Source organism: Danio rerio, chromosome 15 (assembly GCF_049306965.1).
Source record: "Danio rerio strain Tuebingen ecotype United States chromosome 15, GRCz12tu, whole genome shotgun sequence".
Classification (NCBI taxonomy): domain Eukaryota; kingdom Metazoa; phylum Chordata; class Actinopteri; order Cypriniformes; family Danionidae; genus Danio; species Danio rerio.
Genome location: NC_133190.1, coordinates 35,607,025 through 35,623,140, shown reverse-complemented (window position 1 = coordinate 35,623,140; position 16,116 = coordinate 35,607,025). Strand labels below are relative to the sequence as shown.

The 16,116-nt window shown below is 37.5% G+C and overlaps 1 protein-coding gene across 13 annotated transcripts in view; it reads left to right on the top strand.

Annotated features, from left to right (window-relative positions):
• nbeab (neurobeachin b) overlaps positions 1-16,116 on the top strand; it is a 770,985-nt gene that overhangs the window by 455,758 nt on the left and 299,111 nt on the right. For 11 of the 13 annotated variants that reach the window (XM_073923810.1, XM_073923809.1, XM_073923808.1 and 8 more), the window contains one exon: positions 6,239-6,351. The exons of the other annotated variants lie outside the window; for them this stretch is intronic. In XM_073923810.1, coding sequence (XP_073779911.1) covers positions 6,239-6,351 — 113 coding nt within the window. The remainder of the gene's footprint in view (positions 1-6,238; positions 6,352-16,116) is intronic. 13 annotated transcript variants of the gene reach the window in all.

Below are 16,116 nucleotides of genomic sequence, written 5' to 3'. Positions count from 1 at the left end.
TGAGTTCGAAACATTATTGTCAGCTAATTAGATGTAAGGCAGAGTTTGGAAGGGGGTAAAATTCATTAAAGGCAGGAGTGGTAATGACCTGAGCTGACAGAGGTGTCAGTGAAACCCCGGCCCACCGACAGCACATAGAGAGGGGTGTTAATGTGAAGCCGCTCCGCTCCTAATTAAACACTATTGCGCTGATATTAACATCTTCCACCCAGGCCTCGGTCCTGTCAGCTCAAACTCCCCTCATCGCAACCTTTCTCTTCCTCTCGGCCCCACTTTCACTGTGTGGCATTAACCTGGTTAATCAAGTCTAGCTCTTCTCAGACCTGGCCTGTCGCTAAAATCATTATGCGCAACCCTTTCAGATGGATATGGATTGTCTTAGTGTAAGTATCTGGTTGCAGGAATACTGTAAAAATATTTTATTCATTTTTATTTTATTTATTTATTTATTTATTTATTTATTTATTTATTTATTTATTTATATTTTATTATTTATTTATTTTTTTAACATTAACATTGCTCAAGCTACAGTACTTATTATTTTTGTTAAAAATAATTGTTAATAAAAATAACGGTTCATGGTTAATTCATGTTAACTCAAATCTGTTTTGATTTTAATAATGTTTTACTAAAAGTTGAGGGTATCATTAAAATTAGCAAAGTATTTGGTATGTTTCGTGTTTCGTTTTTAGTTTATTTTAATAAACATACAATATATATATATATTTATTTAATTTCATTTTATCATGGGTAATAATAAATACTGATAAATACTTTAATTAAAATTAGCATTAACTTTACCTATAATAAATTATTTCAAATATTATGTATATATTTAAAACTTACAATTGTAACTTACACTATCAATAACAATATTTCTGTTTATTTTAACAAAATCAAAGTAATCTCTGTCATGTTTGTTTAATGAGCATCATTAAAATGAAACTACTTGTACTGTATTAAAGCTCTTGAGGGCTTTATAAATCAAAGCCTTAGTCATTGATCTGTTCTGTTTAAGAGGAAGATTAATGACTCATTTATGATTTCTGTGATAATTAGTCTGCACACACACATGCACACTCCACAATCACCTTAGTTTGTGAGAGCTCAATTTTTGAAGCTTATTGATGTAAACAGTTAGTAAAGACTAGGTTTGGAGACATCTACGTATACCGTCTTAAAGACACAGCAGTCTAATTATGTACTGTTAATTTAATTAAATCTAAAGTAATGCCAAAAAAGCCTCATTATTTACTCTCCCTCGTGGGGTTTTAAACCTCTATTAGTTTCTTTTTTCTGTTGAACAAAAAATAAGATATTTTGAAGAAGGCTGGTTACTGGTGCCCTTCGGCTTCCATAGGAAAAAAAAACAATGTAAGTCAATATTTGCCAGCTACCAGCATTATTCCAAATATCTTTTTTTTTCTTCTATTTTTTAAACAAGGACAAGTTACTTATGGCATTTTTGGGGTGAACTATCCTTTTAATATTAATAGTAAAATATAGTAAAAACTAAAAAAAAATGCACTGCTGTTGGCTGTTGTATGTTTCATAGCCTTTTTAAAATATATAGATTAATAGAATTTATTTATTTTTCTAAAATCAGTGTATATCTATTTGTGCGTGTTTTTATACACACACACACATATACACATATACACATATATATATATATATATATATATATATATATATATATATATATATATATATATATATATATATATATATATATATATATATATATATATTATTATTTACAGTAAATATATATTATTTACAGTAAATATATATATTTACTAAAATGTCAAATTAATTCCCGTGTCTGGCCACAGGATCCATTCTACATCAGAAAGCTATTGGTGTAACTTTCTAAATAATTTATCATTTATTTGTTAATGTAAATATGACAGAAATCAAAATACTTTTTTATTAGATTGTTTACAAAGTGTAAATAACTATCACAGGGTCTGACAAAGAAGCTGAAAATCTCAGTAAAAAAGAAACCACCTCACTTGCTTTTGTTCACTCATTTAAGTGGACTGTTAGTATACTAATGTTTGGAATAGTGAATTAGGGTATACACACCTAGGGCGCGATTTTGGATACAGCCGCAGACTGTTGAAAAGTTTGTTCTGGAACTTTCGCTCCCTGATTGGTAAAGTAAACGGCAGGTTCCAAAATAAGGGCATGCCCAGTGAGCATGAATGATCATGAGTTTTAGGGTGTATAGGGAAAAGGAATGTGTCGTTACATCTCAACGTGTTCTGGGTATTAAGGACACGTTAGCCTGAATCCCCTTATGAGTTGTCTCTAGTTCCACTTTAGGGCTGGAGACAGATTTTTTTCAGCTACTCACACACCCAAAGAGGTTTTATATAGGTATTTGCACATTAGTCCATTTCATTCTGAATGTTTGTAAGATGTTTTTCAAAGATATTATCACAGAACGGTCAGCTTTTACTGATTTGCATTGGTTCACATTGTGCACTCCTTGCCTTGTCCAATAACTTGGCAGAACACAACTCGCCATGGAGTAGATTCCCATTTAAGTGGACAGATTGTTTTTCTGAAAAAATTCCGAAATTCTTTATGAGGCAATCTTGACATCGTTTTAAATCCCACTAGTGTAAACTTGGCCTGTAAGACACTATCAAAACTGAATTGGTTTATTTGAATGGATACCCAGCCCTGTTCTCTGCATCACCATATGCCCGTCTGTGGGTTAAACTTACTGTGGAGGATTTTGACTGAGCCCTGGATCAGGTTTCAGTTGTGCCCTCTAAGAGTGCCAGAGGAAATACAAGGCTTCATGTCCTCGTCTGAGTATAATCACACTTTAAAGATGAAATAGCCGCTCTGTATCTCTTGAAGAGCTTCAGTATATCAGCAGTGTTGTCATCATAGCTCCACATCACAGTGGTGGAGCAAGTAGACTGAATCCTTTCTGATCCCACAGTAAATGCAGCTCACTCCAGCACCTTTACATGCAGCATTTCACAAAATCTTGCTGTAGGGCTTTTTTCCTTGCTGAATAGTTAAACAGAATTTAAATCTTCAGAAATTACTGATCTACTGGAATTTTCATGCACAACCATCTCTAGGGTTCACAGAGAATGGTCTGAAAAAAGAGAAAATATCTCGTGAGCCGCAGTTCTGTGGGAGCAAACGCCTTGTTGATGCCAGAGGTCAGAGGAGAATGGCCAGACTGGTTCGAGCTGATAGAAAGGCAACAGGGAATCAAATAACCACTCGTTAGAACCGAGGTATGCAGAAGAGCATCTCTGAACGCACAACACATTGAACCTTGAGGCGGAAGGGCTACAGTAGCAGATGACCACACCGGGTGCCACTCCTGTCAGCTAAGAACAGGAAACTGAGGCTATAATTCGTACAGATGGATGGATGGATGGATGGATAGTCAGACAGACAGATAGACAGATAGTCAGTCAGTCAGTCAGCCACTAGGTAGTATTTGTGGACACTGATCAACATAAAAGTTAGCATCTATATTATTCTGAGTCCTACATTTCTTTCTCAGTGAAGACTCTGTCATCTGATAGAAATTAAAGGGCATTTAGAGAAGAGTCAAGCCATTTTATAACTCCCTTCTTATGATTCGTTCTCCTGTGACAGTTCTTACCATCTGAAATCCATATTCCCAGCAGCAAAGAAACAGGCGCGGGCCAGAAAGAAAGAAAGAAAGAGCGAGAGAGATAAGGAAAGATGAAGAGAGGGAAATGCAAGGAGAAAAAGACAAAGCCACATCTGGCGCCTATTGCATTGCCGCATATGTGCATCGTCATGGATACTTCATATAGGTCTCCATGGTTACCGCAACTCTCCAGCCAATCAAAGCAGAAGCCCAGCGGTGCCACAGGGAGGGGCGTGGGGGGCACAGTGTCGTCTTCTGGAACAATCTGCATGCCTTTAATTACACCCACGCCACAACTTCACCACACAATTTTCACTTTCAGGAAACTTTCACCAAGAAAGCGGACCCACGAAACCTTTTATAACCCTCCGCCACTGTAACACAGTCATTAGGCTCGGTGACAGACAACCACAGCAACATCTGCCTGTTCATCTCGTTGAAGACTCCATTACTGTACATGTTATTAGGAAAAATCAGAGCTGTTGTTATCATCTCAGCTCACAGTGGGATACGATGTTTGTCATTACACACAGCATGCTCATTTATTGCTTTTTTATAAACAAGGCACTAATGCTGTCAATCATGGCTTTCATTTTGTTTTTCTATTGATTTAGTCAGATTATGGGGATGGAGACAAGCACAAAATCATGTAGTCATGAACTCTGCAAAAGCAACTCATTGGACTCTGTTTTAACAATATTGATGCAAAGTCTAAAGCGCATGGCGCAAAAGCATTAACAGCATGTCCACATCCACTTTTGCTATTTTAAGGACGGAAAAATACGGTTTGCGCCGCGGTGCATGGTCTAACAGGGTTGTGCTTATTGTCTTAATGAGTTGTGGGTGTGTTTTGAGCATAACGTGCATTAAACCAGTCAGATTTTTATATCCTAATTCCTTTAATTCTGTGTTCTCACCAGACTCGGAACGCACAAATAAATCTAGCTATTCGCACATAAACAGACGCGTGAACTTTTAAATTTACTCGCTTCATTCGCGCGTCAAAATCTGTTTTATTCGAACGTCAAATTCACTTCACAACAGACGCGGATTTGCATGATGGGCAGGGCTTCTGTCTGCCCGGTGACTCTAGCTTCGTTGCTAAATGGCTAACATGGATTTTTTTTGAGAAAACAGTGTTTATGTGCTTTATGAAGGCTGAAAAACAGCGTCGATTCGTTTAGAGCTGTCTCTGAGTCCACTAGATCCTTTCAGAGGTGCACCAGCTCTGTGAGTCAATAAACTTCTCCAGAAACCTAAACTGGATGATGGAAGCATTCAGCGGTGCTTCTGACTGAGCCAAGCCCAGTTTGATGAACTGTTGTCGGTGTGTGCGTGAAGATTTTCCTCACCAACACCAACAACAGGCTCTACATCATAATCACACCCCCACAAGAGCAAGCTCCTGATTGGTTAACACGGCGCGAATGTCCGCTGAAGTTTAGATTTTCCAACTCGAGCGGTTCGTGTGTTAAGCGCGTCAAACGTACAAAACGCACAATTCAGGTCATTTGTGCCCCACGTATAACGCCACAGGATATCATAAATCACTCACGCTTGACGCTTTTTCCGTGTTTGGTGTGAACACAGCATAAGAGTTAGGTGTGTAGTGCCATGGCACATTCGCTGTTTACATGGCAGACTTTGTAAGTGGAAAAATTGAATGCTTCACTAGCGAGAAAACAGTTTAACAGACCATCTGTTTGAGGATAAAAATTGAGCCTCCATTCAGTCTGTATACTTTCTCTTTACTTTACTGTTACTCTTTACTCCTTAGGAAACGGTCTTCCACGCACTCCACTGAAGACGTCCGCTAGCCTACATATTTAATATCTTTTAAGCACAAAGATTTGTTTCTAAACTATTTCTAAATTCAGTTATATCCAAACACTTGTCCTATACTGCCTCATAAGGTGATACATACATCTCCAAAACCAGACAGGTGGACAAATCTAAACTTGTTTTTATTAAAAATAAATATAAATATGCGTATAATGAATAATAATATAATAGTAATTATACAAATGCAAATTGTCATGAATAAACTGAAAAAAGCCCAACCTAGATAAAGAAGACATGGAGGTAGTGTTTTTTTTTTTTATCTATGTAGTAAATAATCATTTTTGTAACATTTTAATCCTTTATTTTTTTATATATAAATATATTTATGTATTCCTGTACATTCTGTGTGTATTAAGCGTTTGAACCTGCATAGGTGCATAACTTACGAGCTCTGCACTGGACACTTTTTACTTGGTCAACAGCAGTCTATTTCAGTGTCTCAGAATAGCAACACATCAACAATGCACCCTAACACGCCTCCTTTATAGACTGTTACACCCATGAGTCCACAAACTAGCGCAAATGGATTTGCTATTTAAACAACGTGGCTCAAAACATGAAAATTAAGGTTGCGCTGGTATAAAAATAGCAACAAATCACGACAAAAACGTCTTGCGCCTTATTGCTCTGGGTGTATGATAGGACCCATTATGTGGTCAAGAGCTACAGCCAAATTTCTGATTGGCACTGGGATGCCCACCTTCCTGTTACTAAATTCAGTGCCCACTTTTATTTTTTCAGGAAGGACATACAATGATCTGAACCAGTATCCTGTTTTCCCCTGGGTCCTCACTAATTTTGAGTCGGAAGAGCTGGACCTGACAGTTCCCAGCAACTTTAGAGACCTTTCAAAGGTATCTTTATGTCTGTCTGTCCGTCAAATGATCTGTGTGAGAAATACATAAAATGTGAGGACTGATTTGCTAATTTTTTCGACATTTCTTTTTCTTTTCTATCTTTGTTACTTTAGGGCAGTGGTCGCAAACTCTATTCCTTGAGGGCCACAGCTCTGCATAGTTCACACCTGCTTAATAGTCTCTAGTAGTCTAGTAGTCTGGAACACCTTGATTAGTTGGATCAGCGGTGTTTGATTAGTGTTGGAGCAAAACTGTGCAGATCTGCAGCCCTCCTGGAATCCAGTTTGAGACCTATGCTTTAGGGTAATAGAGCATTTCTAGGGTACGTCTATCTAGGGTACTTGATATCTGTCTATTTTATTTGGCTGATAGTTTCAAGTGTATTATCAGAACTTGGAAAAAGTTATTTTCATATCTTTATATGATCCTTAAGCTTTGCAACATTTATTTAATATTGCTACATTATCAGCTTTGAAAACTTTTAAACGTCTTGTAATGTTTTGAAAGAAAGTTGTAACTGTTTTTCATCATTTGGTACAATTTATGAATTGCGAATGTGGAAACTGTGACATTTCTCTTGTGAATTTTTGTATGCAGTTTTATGTGCTGCTGTATTGACCAGGTCTCACTGGAATAAGAGAGTAATATCGCAACGTGACCTCCTGCTTTATTAAAGGATTAATTATAAACTAAGAAATAATAATAGTAACTTCTATCTATCTAGTAGACATTTAAACTTTACAAACCATGACAATTGTAAAACAATAAAGTTCTCTTTTCAGCATGAACATTAAGGATTGTCAGTTTTTTGTAGTATCTTCTTAAATCAGGGTTTAAATGCTAGGATTTTTTTCTAGATACATTCACAAAGCTCATGATTTTAGCTTGTTTTTGCTTTAGATCGAAATCATTTGCATTTCTGTCTGCATTTCTCCTCTCCAGCTGCTCTATACCTTCATCAGGTTGTCACGTTCTCTCTTTCTCATGCGCTCATTTGCTTACGTTTACATCTCACAAGCTCACTGACCTGAAAACAACCACATTCCTGTCTGAGCCAATCTCTCTCTATACAGCTCTCTCTCTCTCTCTCTCTCTCTCTCTCTCTGTCTCTCTCTCTCTCTCTCTCTCTCTCTCTCTCTCTCTCTCTCTCTCTCTCTCGTTCTCTCAACACCTCTAATTCTCTTTCCAAGTTATTGCATATTAGGAAACCGCTTTACTACTTTTTTTAGTGTTTTATGACATCAATTTTATGTTCTTCAATAATGGTGTATTTTTATGGTAAAATCTATTTTAGATAAACAATACATAAAAGAGAATTTTATCTATCATCTATCATCTATCTATCTATCTATCAACTGTTTGTCTGTCTGTCCGTCCACTCATCTATGAATCTTTTCTATTGGCTATGAAGGTTTTGGGTTTATCTTCACTATAATTCTTACACTCTTAAAAAAATAAAGGTTTGTTATTGGTATTAATGGTTCCATGAAGAACTTTAAACAAAAATGTGACTTTTCCATAACAGGTTCCTTAGAATGGAAGAAAGTTCTTTTAGGTTCTACAAATACTAAGTGCTGAAAAATAGGCGACGCGGTGACGCAGTCGCCTCACAGCAAACAGGTCGCTGGTTCGAGCATCGGCTGGCCAGCTGTCAGCATGTCAGCTGGCATTTCTGTGTGGAGTTTGCATGTTCTCCCTGCATTTGCGTGGGTTTCCTCAGGGTGCTCCGGTTTCCTCCACAGTCCAAAGACATGCAGTACAGGGGAATTGAGTAGACTAAATTGTCCATACTGTATGAGTGTGAATGAGTGTGTATGGATGTTTCCCAGGATGGGTTGCGGCTGAAAGGACATCCGCTGCATAAAACATATGCTGGATAAGTTGGCGGTTCATTCCGCTGTGGCATCACCAGATTAACAAAGAAAATGAATGACTGAAAGATACTTTGGGGAACCAAAATTGCTCTTCTATGGCATTGCTGCAATAGAAGTGTAAGCTTCCTGCATTCAACATCAGTAATATCTTTCTAAAGCCTCTTCTCCTACAGAGCTGTAGTCCCTAAACATGTCAGTGTGGCACCAGGTGGGCAGAGGAAGCCCCCTGGCCTGTGGACGACAGTGATGTATTGTAATGTATGCTTGTGACATCCACCCTGTGCTGTTTACCAGCTTGAGCTGCCTTCATTAGCAGGAGTTCACAGGCCTGCGGCCGTCCTGACGCATGTCCTTGGCCAACCTGGGGCTCTAACCTCTGAAGGTTCACTGCTGCTGAAACAAAAACGGGGGCTTTAACCTCCCTCCCGAGTCTCTTGCTGTGAAGACCCCTGCCTTTGTTCAATAATGTATGGAGGGGTGCGCAGCCTCAGGGCCGAATGTGCGTAGGAGGGGAGTGTGTGTTATTGTAGATAATGAGGTAGGCGGCTTTTTTGGCTTTGTGGTGAATATGCTTTGTTCAGCTCCTGTTCTTTTTTCACCCAGTCTTACCAAAATGTGTGTTCATCCATGCTACAGATTAACAGCAGGGACAGGCACAATTCAAAACTTAAGAATAGACTCTTTTTGTGGATTCATGAGTGAGAATCTGAACATCTGAATTAAATCTACCAATCCACCTGCCCGTCTATCTATCTATCTATCTATCTATCTATCTATCTATCTATCTATCTATCTATCTATCTATCTATCTATCTATCTATCTATCTATCTATCTATCTATCTATCTATCTATCTATCTATCTATCTATCTATCTATCTATCTATCTATCTATCTATCTATCTATCTATCTATCTATCTATCTATCTATCCATCCATCCATCCATCCGTCCATCCGTCCATGTTTTTGTTTGCTGTCTATCTGTTGTTTAATTTATTGTTACTTTTATTCTATTATTCATTTTGCCTTTGTGTCATTCTTTATTAATCTTTCTATTTTTCAGTCTATCCACCATTCTGTTTGTCTTGCCCCTCCTTTATTTTGTCCATAAAAGCAAATATTGTCATCTTGCATTCAAACATTTCTGGGGAAACATTCAAAGTTGGCCTGCCGGTTCTCTTGAACACACCCTCAAATTCTCACCTGCCATTCTCACACAACTCCCAGAGTCCCAGACACGCAAACCAAGCACCGCTGCACCATGAGCCTTGGTCACGTGACCCGGCCAGCAGGAAACAGCTGCCAGTCATACTGGTGCGAATGCCCTGCAGCGCCATCCTGATGGGCAGCATTGTGGTGAAATATCCCGCTTGATGTGTACCGTAATTCCCCTCTCAACCCTTCCTACAATACACACCTGAAATTATTCCACCAATAGAGTGTGCATTCAACTGTACAGCGAATAACGAAAAACAGGTCTCTGGGCGCCCCGGGGCTAAGACTAGCACATTTTTGCATGGCAGCTACATTGACACGGCGGACAGATTTATTAGAATCTAATGATTATTTCCTTTTTGACGGACAGGTGGCTGATAGAAAAGGGAAGCCGTCTCGCTCGCAGCTATTAATTGGCGCGTGCTAATGCGAAGCCATCATACGCTACACCCAAGCCGACTCTCCGTTGCGATACCGCGTTTTTTATTCCACTTCTTTTGTGCAGCTTTGACAGGAAATTAGATGAAGTGTCTCCAACGGATCTTTTGGAGTGGGCTAGCGAGGTAGAGCGGAGAACTGACAGCAAACATAATTACCTGAGTTGTGCAAATCTCTTGTTATGAATGTCTGATTGTTCAAGCGCACATAATTCTAGTTGACTGGACTTGCGTTCACACAATTAGAAGCTCACCAAATATCAATCCCCAGGTATCAGTCACAAAATTTTCTCACGACTTATGAATTTCTCGTGATCTGTCCGTCTGTCCATCCGTATAAATCTATCTATCTATCTATCTATCTATCTATCTATCTATCTATCTATCTATCTATCTATCTATCTATCTATCTATCTATCTATCTATCTATCTGTCTATCTGTCTATCTATCTATCTATCTATCTATCTATCTATCTATCTATCTATCTATCTATCTATCTATCTATCTATCTGCTACTCTGTCCATCTATCCATCCTTTTAAGTATCTATCTCAGAATCTGTAGATCCATCCATCCATCCATCCATCCATTGTTTTAAGTATCTATCTATCTTTTTATCTATCTCTGTGTGTGCGTGTCTGTCTGTCCGTCCGTCCGTCCATCCATCCATCCAAATTTCCATCTGAATGTGAATCTATTCATCCATTTATCCATCCACCCAGTTTCAAAACAGTGTTACAGTTTAGCACAAGATTTTAGCTCACTTGCAAAAGCTCATACCTTTTCCAAAACAGTTCACTCATGTGTCAAAACTAAATTTCCTTTTCTTTTAAACAGTCCCCTTCGTCCTTGTAGCATTGTGTAAGCACTTCAAGTCAAAATGTTTAGATGTTTTGTCACTATGGCACAGGACCACTATAATATCCCTCATGTCCACTCTACAGTCTTAGCCCTTTCCTTCACTGGAAATAATAACTGTACTGTTTTTGTCTAGCTAACAGAATACAATTGTGTATAAAACTGAAAAAAAAAATATGATTTTAGGGTAAGAGAAGCCTCCAAGGTTTGAAATCACACATTGCACTCATACTGCCAAGGAAATGGTAACTCCTTTTTTTATTGTAATGATCAACCACACTTAAAGTAACTTCCATATATCAGAGCAAAAAGAATAAATAACCGTAATAAATTGTAAAAAAATCTTCCAAGCATTCACCTACTGTATTCATGTTATTATGGTATTGACTAATTTTGACAATTGAACAGACTATTGTGCATGTGATGACTTATACAATGAAATGACGCTGACACATTTTGGAGAGAACAACCATTAGACTGAGAATTAATAATCAATTTAGATTAACAAGATTCACTTGGAAATTGTGCTAAATGTAGGCTATCTGTATTTAATCATTTGCAAAGATGTACTTAGACATTTGCAATTTGATGAAATGAATGAGAAATTCAATTCTGTTGTGAACAATTGCCAAGTGTTTCGGAGGTTTGTCCATGTTGTTTTGAGAATGTAATTTCTGTTGCAAGAAATGAGCCAAACCAATGGAGAAAAACTGTAAGTGTGTTTTCATTCCTTCTTGTTGTATCCTAAAATCAAAAGGCCTTGCTTTGCCTTCCAGCTGTTTACCAGCACGCTGCAGAGAAGTGCATTATGGGTAAAGTCAAGCGGGCTTTCCTAAAGACCCTCCTGCATTTACTTTCATTTTTTCCTCCTCCTGTACTCCACCACCATCCTCTTCCACTTCCTCGAAAACGCCCGGCAAGTCTTTTTTGGAGGTGCATCTGCTTTGTTTTGACTTGCAGGAGCTTGATTGCATTAGACCGAAGCTGCACATTGTGGCTGACGAGGCCAGAGAAAACAAGCGCTACTCCTCCTGACAGCCCGATGCCGACACACACACACACACACACACACATCCTTAATGCAATTTTCTCTGATATACGAAATACAGAATGAGCCTCTCCAGGGGAGGCAGTGCAGATTGCACCAAATGACGGCACTACGATGCACAAATGACTGGCTTTTCTTTTGAACATGAGAGAGTAGCCAACTGAATGATAATCGTTCTTGAGGCTGTAGTTTGTATGCTGCAAAATGAGGTAAACAGAGTGAGAGGATGACTTGTTTTAAATGTTGTCTCGCGGTTCGTTGTCATTAGGTTTCATGAGCTTCACAAGGCAGACCTGTCAGAAGCCGCTTTTTGAAGAAGACTTTTTTTTTAACAAAGTTCATTTTATTTCAGCTGCCTTACTTGCATGATTGGATCCTGGATTAACTATAATGACAGTGTGTTTATGACTCGTCTCGTGGTACTTGTTTTAATTTCCATAAGCACAAGCGACGGTTGCATTCATAAACACGAAATGACATCCATATCCAATGCAATTAACTTAAAACGAAATGCAAAGGGCTCCAGTTCATTAGTGGAATACTAGTCTTATTAAAAAGCAATTAAAACGTGACAGTCACTGTATATAGAGCTTCACCTGAAGTCAAATGCTTTTTATAGACAATCCACAGTGAACAATTGCACTTTGTTGGTTGCCTCTTCAATTGTATTGTTTGTTATACAGCAAATGACTTTTTTAAATTTGTGGCTAATTAGTTTATTCAATGAATTGTCGAAGCACAGGTGTCTCTGAGGAGTTGTTTTAATTGAGTCACAAGGGATATGCTCATATTCCTCATTAAATACTCGAGGAAGATGTGTGATCTGATATATATGTGGTTGATCTTTGTTGTGCGCCCACAAACCTATATGGTCTAATAGTAATTAAATAATATTAGCACATTCAGATAAATTGCTGCCAAAATTAGTTATCTGATTGCGCTTGCTTGTCGCAACTGGCTTGCTAAGTTCAGGACTTGTGAAGCTGCACATCAATGGATTTGCTCTTCAGTGTTTGGACTTTCAGCAGTGAAAATTAAACCACACTGAACTAAACTAAACTGCATTTCAAACTCTAAAATCTGGACTGAAATCGTTTCAGTTTATTAGAACTTCTATGTTAAGCTGCTTTGACACAATCTTCATTGTAAAAGCACTATAGAAAAAAAGATTAATTGAATTGATCATGCAAAATATAAAAAAAGCTACAGTTGAAGTCAGAATTATTTGGCCTGTAATGGTAGGACGCTGGACAATGGAGTTGAGGATCCACATGTAGTTCTTTAAGAGTAGTCTAGACAGGCAATGGTCAATACAGGAGCAAACAAAGCATAAAGGTAATCCAAGATCTGTTGATTTTATTGTGCGCCCACAAATATATATTCTAATAATAATTAACGAACTTTAGCACAATTTTAATGTAAATCTCTGAGATAATTAATTGTTTGATTGCACTTGCAAAATATAAAATACCTACAGTTGAATTCAGAATTATTAGCCCTCCTGTAATGGAAGAACGCTGGACAATGGAGTTGAGGATTCACATGCAGTTCTTTATTAATAAGAGTTGTCAGACAGGCAATGGTCAAAACAGGAGCAAAGCAAAATCATAAAGGTAATCCAAGATCGGTTTATTTTATTGTGAATCCTACTGTAATGGTAGGACGCTTAACAATGGAATTAAGGATCCACATGCAGTTCTTTATTAATAAGAGTAGTCAGACAGGCAATGGTCAATACAGGAGTAAAACAAAACCATAAATGTAATCCAAGATCAGTTGATCTTATTGTGCGCCCTCCTGTATTGGTAGGACGCTGGACAATGGAGTTGAAGATCCACATGCAGTTTTTTATTAATAAAAGTAGTCAGACAGGCAATGGTCAATACAGGAGCAAAACAAAAGCATAAAGGTAATCCAAGATTAGTTGATTTTATTGTGCGCCCACATATATATATTCTAATTAAAAAAATGAACATTAGCAATGAACAATTATTTGATTGCACTTGCAAAATATGAAATACAGACAGTTAAAGCCAGAATTATTAGCCCTCCTGTATTGGTAGGACGCTGGACAATGGAGTTGAGGATCCACATGCTGTTCTTTATTAATAAGAGTAGTCAGACGGGCAATGGTCAATACAAGAGCAAAACAAAAGAATAAAGTAATCCAAGATCGGTTTATTTTATTGTGCGCCCACAGACTTATATATTCTAATAATAAGTAATGAACATTAGCACAATTTTATGTAAATCACTGACATAGTTATTTGATTGCACTTGCAAAATACTTAATATCTACTATTAAAGTCAGAATTATTAGCCCAATGGTCAAAACAGGAAGCATAAAGGTAATCCAAGATCGTAGTCAAAAACAGGAAAAAAGGCAGGCTAGGCAGCAAGAACTCAAGAATGGCAAAAAAAGGCAAGAATCTGGGCGACGCGGTGGTGCAGTAGGTAGTGCTGTAACCTCACAGCAAGAAGGCCACTGGTTCGAGCCTCGGCTGGGTCAGTTGGTGTTTCTGTGTAGAGTTTGCATGTTCTCTCCGCATTCGCGTGAGTTTCCTCCGGCTGCTCCAGTTTACCCCACAGTCCAAATACATGCAATTCAGGTGAATTGTGTAAGCTAAATTGTCTGTAGTGTGTGAGTGTGAATGTGTGTGTATAGATGTTTCCTAGAGATGGGTTGCAGCTGGAAGGAAATCCGCTGCATAAGACATACACTGGATAAGTTGGTGGTCTATTACGCTGTGGCGACACCAGTTTAATAAAGGCACTAAGCCAAAAAAATAAAAAATATGAATGAATGAAAGGCAAGGATCTAAACCTGGAGTGTGTGTGTGTGTGTGTGTGTGTGTGTGTGTGTGTGTGTGTGTGTGTGTGTGTGTGTGTGAGAGAGAGAGAGAGAGAGAGAGAGAGAGAGAGAAAGAGGTGAATATAAAGTCCAGGTAATCAGTCCATGGTGAGTTACTAGCTGTGTGTGAGTAATCAGCAGATAAACTGCAACTGGTGTGTGAGTACAGGTATAATGGGATTTGTAGTTCATTTGGTGGCAGATTTGTAGTTCTCTAGAGATCTGTATGGGCTAGATTGCTAGTGATTGTTGCACTTCCTGTTATTATTATTTTTTTAGTTTTCAAATATTTTCCAGATAATGTTTAATATCAAAGAATTTTTCACAGCATTTCTGATAATGATTATTATATATTATATTATAATATAGGGAGCTAATAATATTAATCTTAAAATGTCTTTTAAAGACATTTTAAGGTTAATATTATTAGCTCCCTATATTATTTGAATTTTCGAAGATCTATAGAACAAACCATTGTTATACAATATTATCCTGCATTGTCTAGTTAACCAAATAAACCTAGTTAAGCCTTTAAATGGCACTTAAAACTGAATACTAATATCTTGAAAAAAATCTAATGAAATATTATGTACTGTACTATCATCATGGCAAATTAATTATTAAAACTATTATGTATAGAAATGTGTTAATATACAAATCTTCTTTCCATTAAACAGAAATTGGAGGTAAATATACTGAGGGCTAATAAATCAGGAGGGCTAATAGTTCTAAGTTCAACTAAATATATAGATATTCTATTTAGACTACTTTGAGATACAATTTATTAAATGTTATGATTTCTGATCTATTAAAGATCTCCAAGCTATTACCTTGGAGGTATTCTTTCTGGAGTTGAAGTTATGTGCTTTAAATTTGCTGCATCGTTTTGTCACAATCCAAAATACTTGTTAGTATCTTTGAACAACACTCAAGATTTTTATATAGGCTAACTTGGATTTTTTTTTTTTTTTTTTTTTTTGGCTTGGATTCTTTAGCAGTCACCCCGGTCTCACTCTTAGCATCTGTTGCGAGGTGTTTTCTCAGCATAGCTTGGGGAACGGGAGTCTGGAAAGCCTTAAATTTACACCAAGCCCTGTTTTTATTTAAGACAGATTCCCCACAGGGTCTTGCGTAAGACAATTACATGGTTCTTTGTTCACCCTATTAAGTGCACTCAGCATGTCATTGAACTTGGAATAGGAAATAGTAAATTGCTAGATGGCCGAAGCGGTTAACATAGATTTTTTCCCTTTCTTGTTTCACAAAAAAGAACATCAGCGGCTTTATACCTTAAAGATTGTAGTTATACAAACCCAGTTTTGCTACATGTACAGAAATAAGGTCAATTAGCCACTTTATATGTGGCTTTATTATACAGCAGGTATGCACACTTGAAGAGAAAATTATTAGCCCTCATGTGAAATATTTTATTATATTCAAACAGTTCCCAAGTAATGTTCAACAGAGCAAGAACATTTTC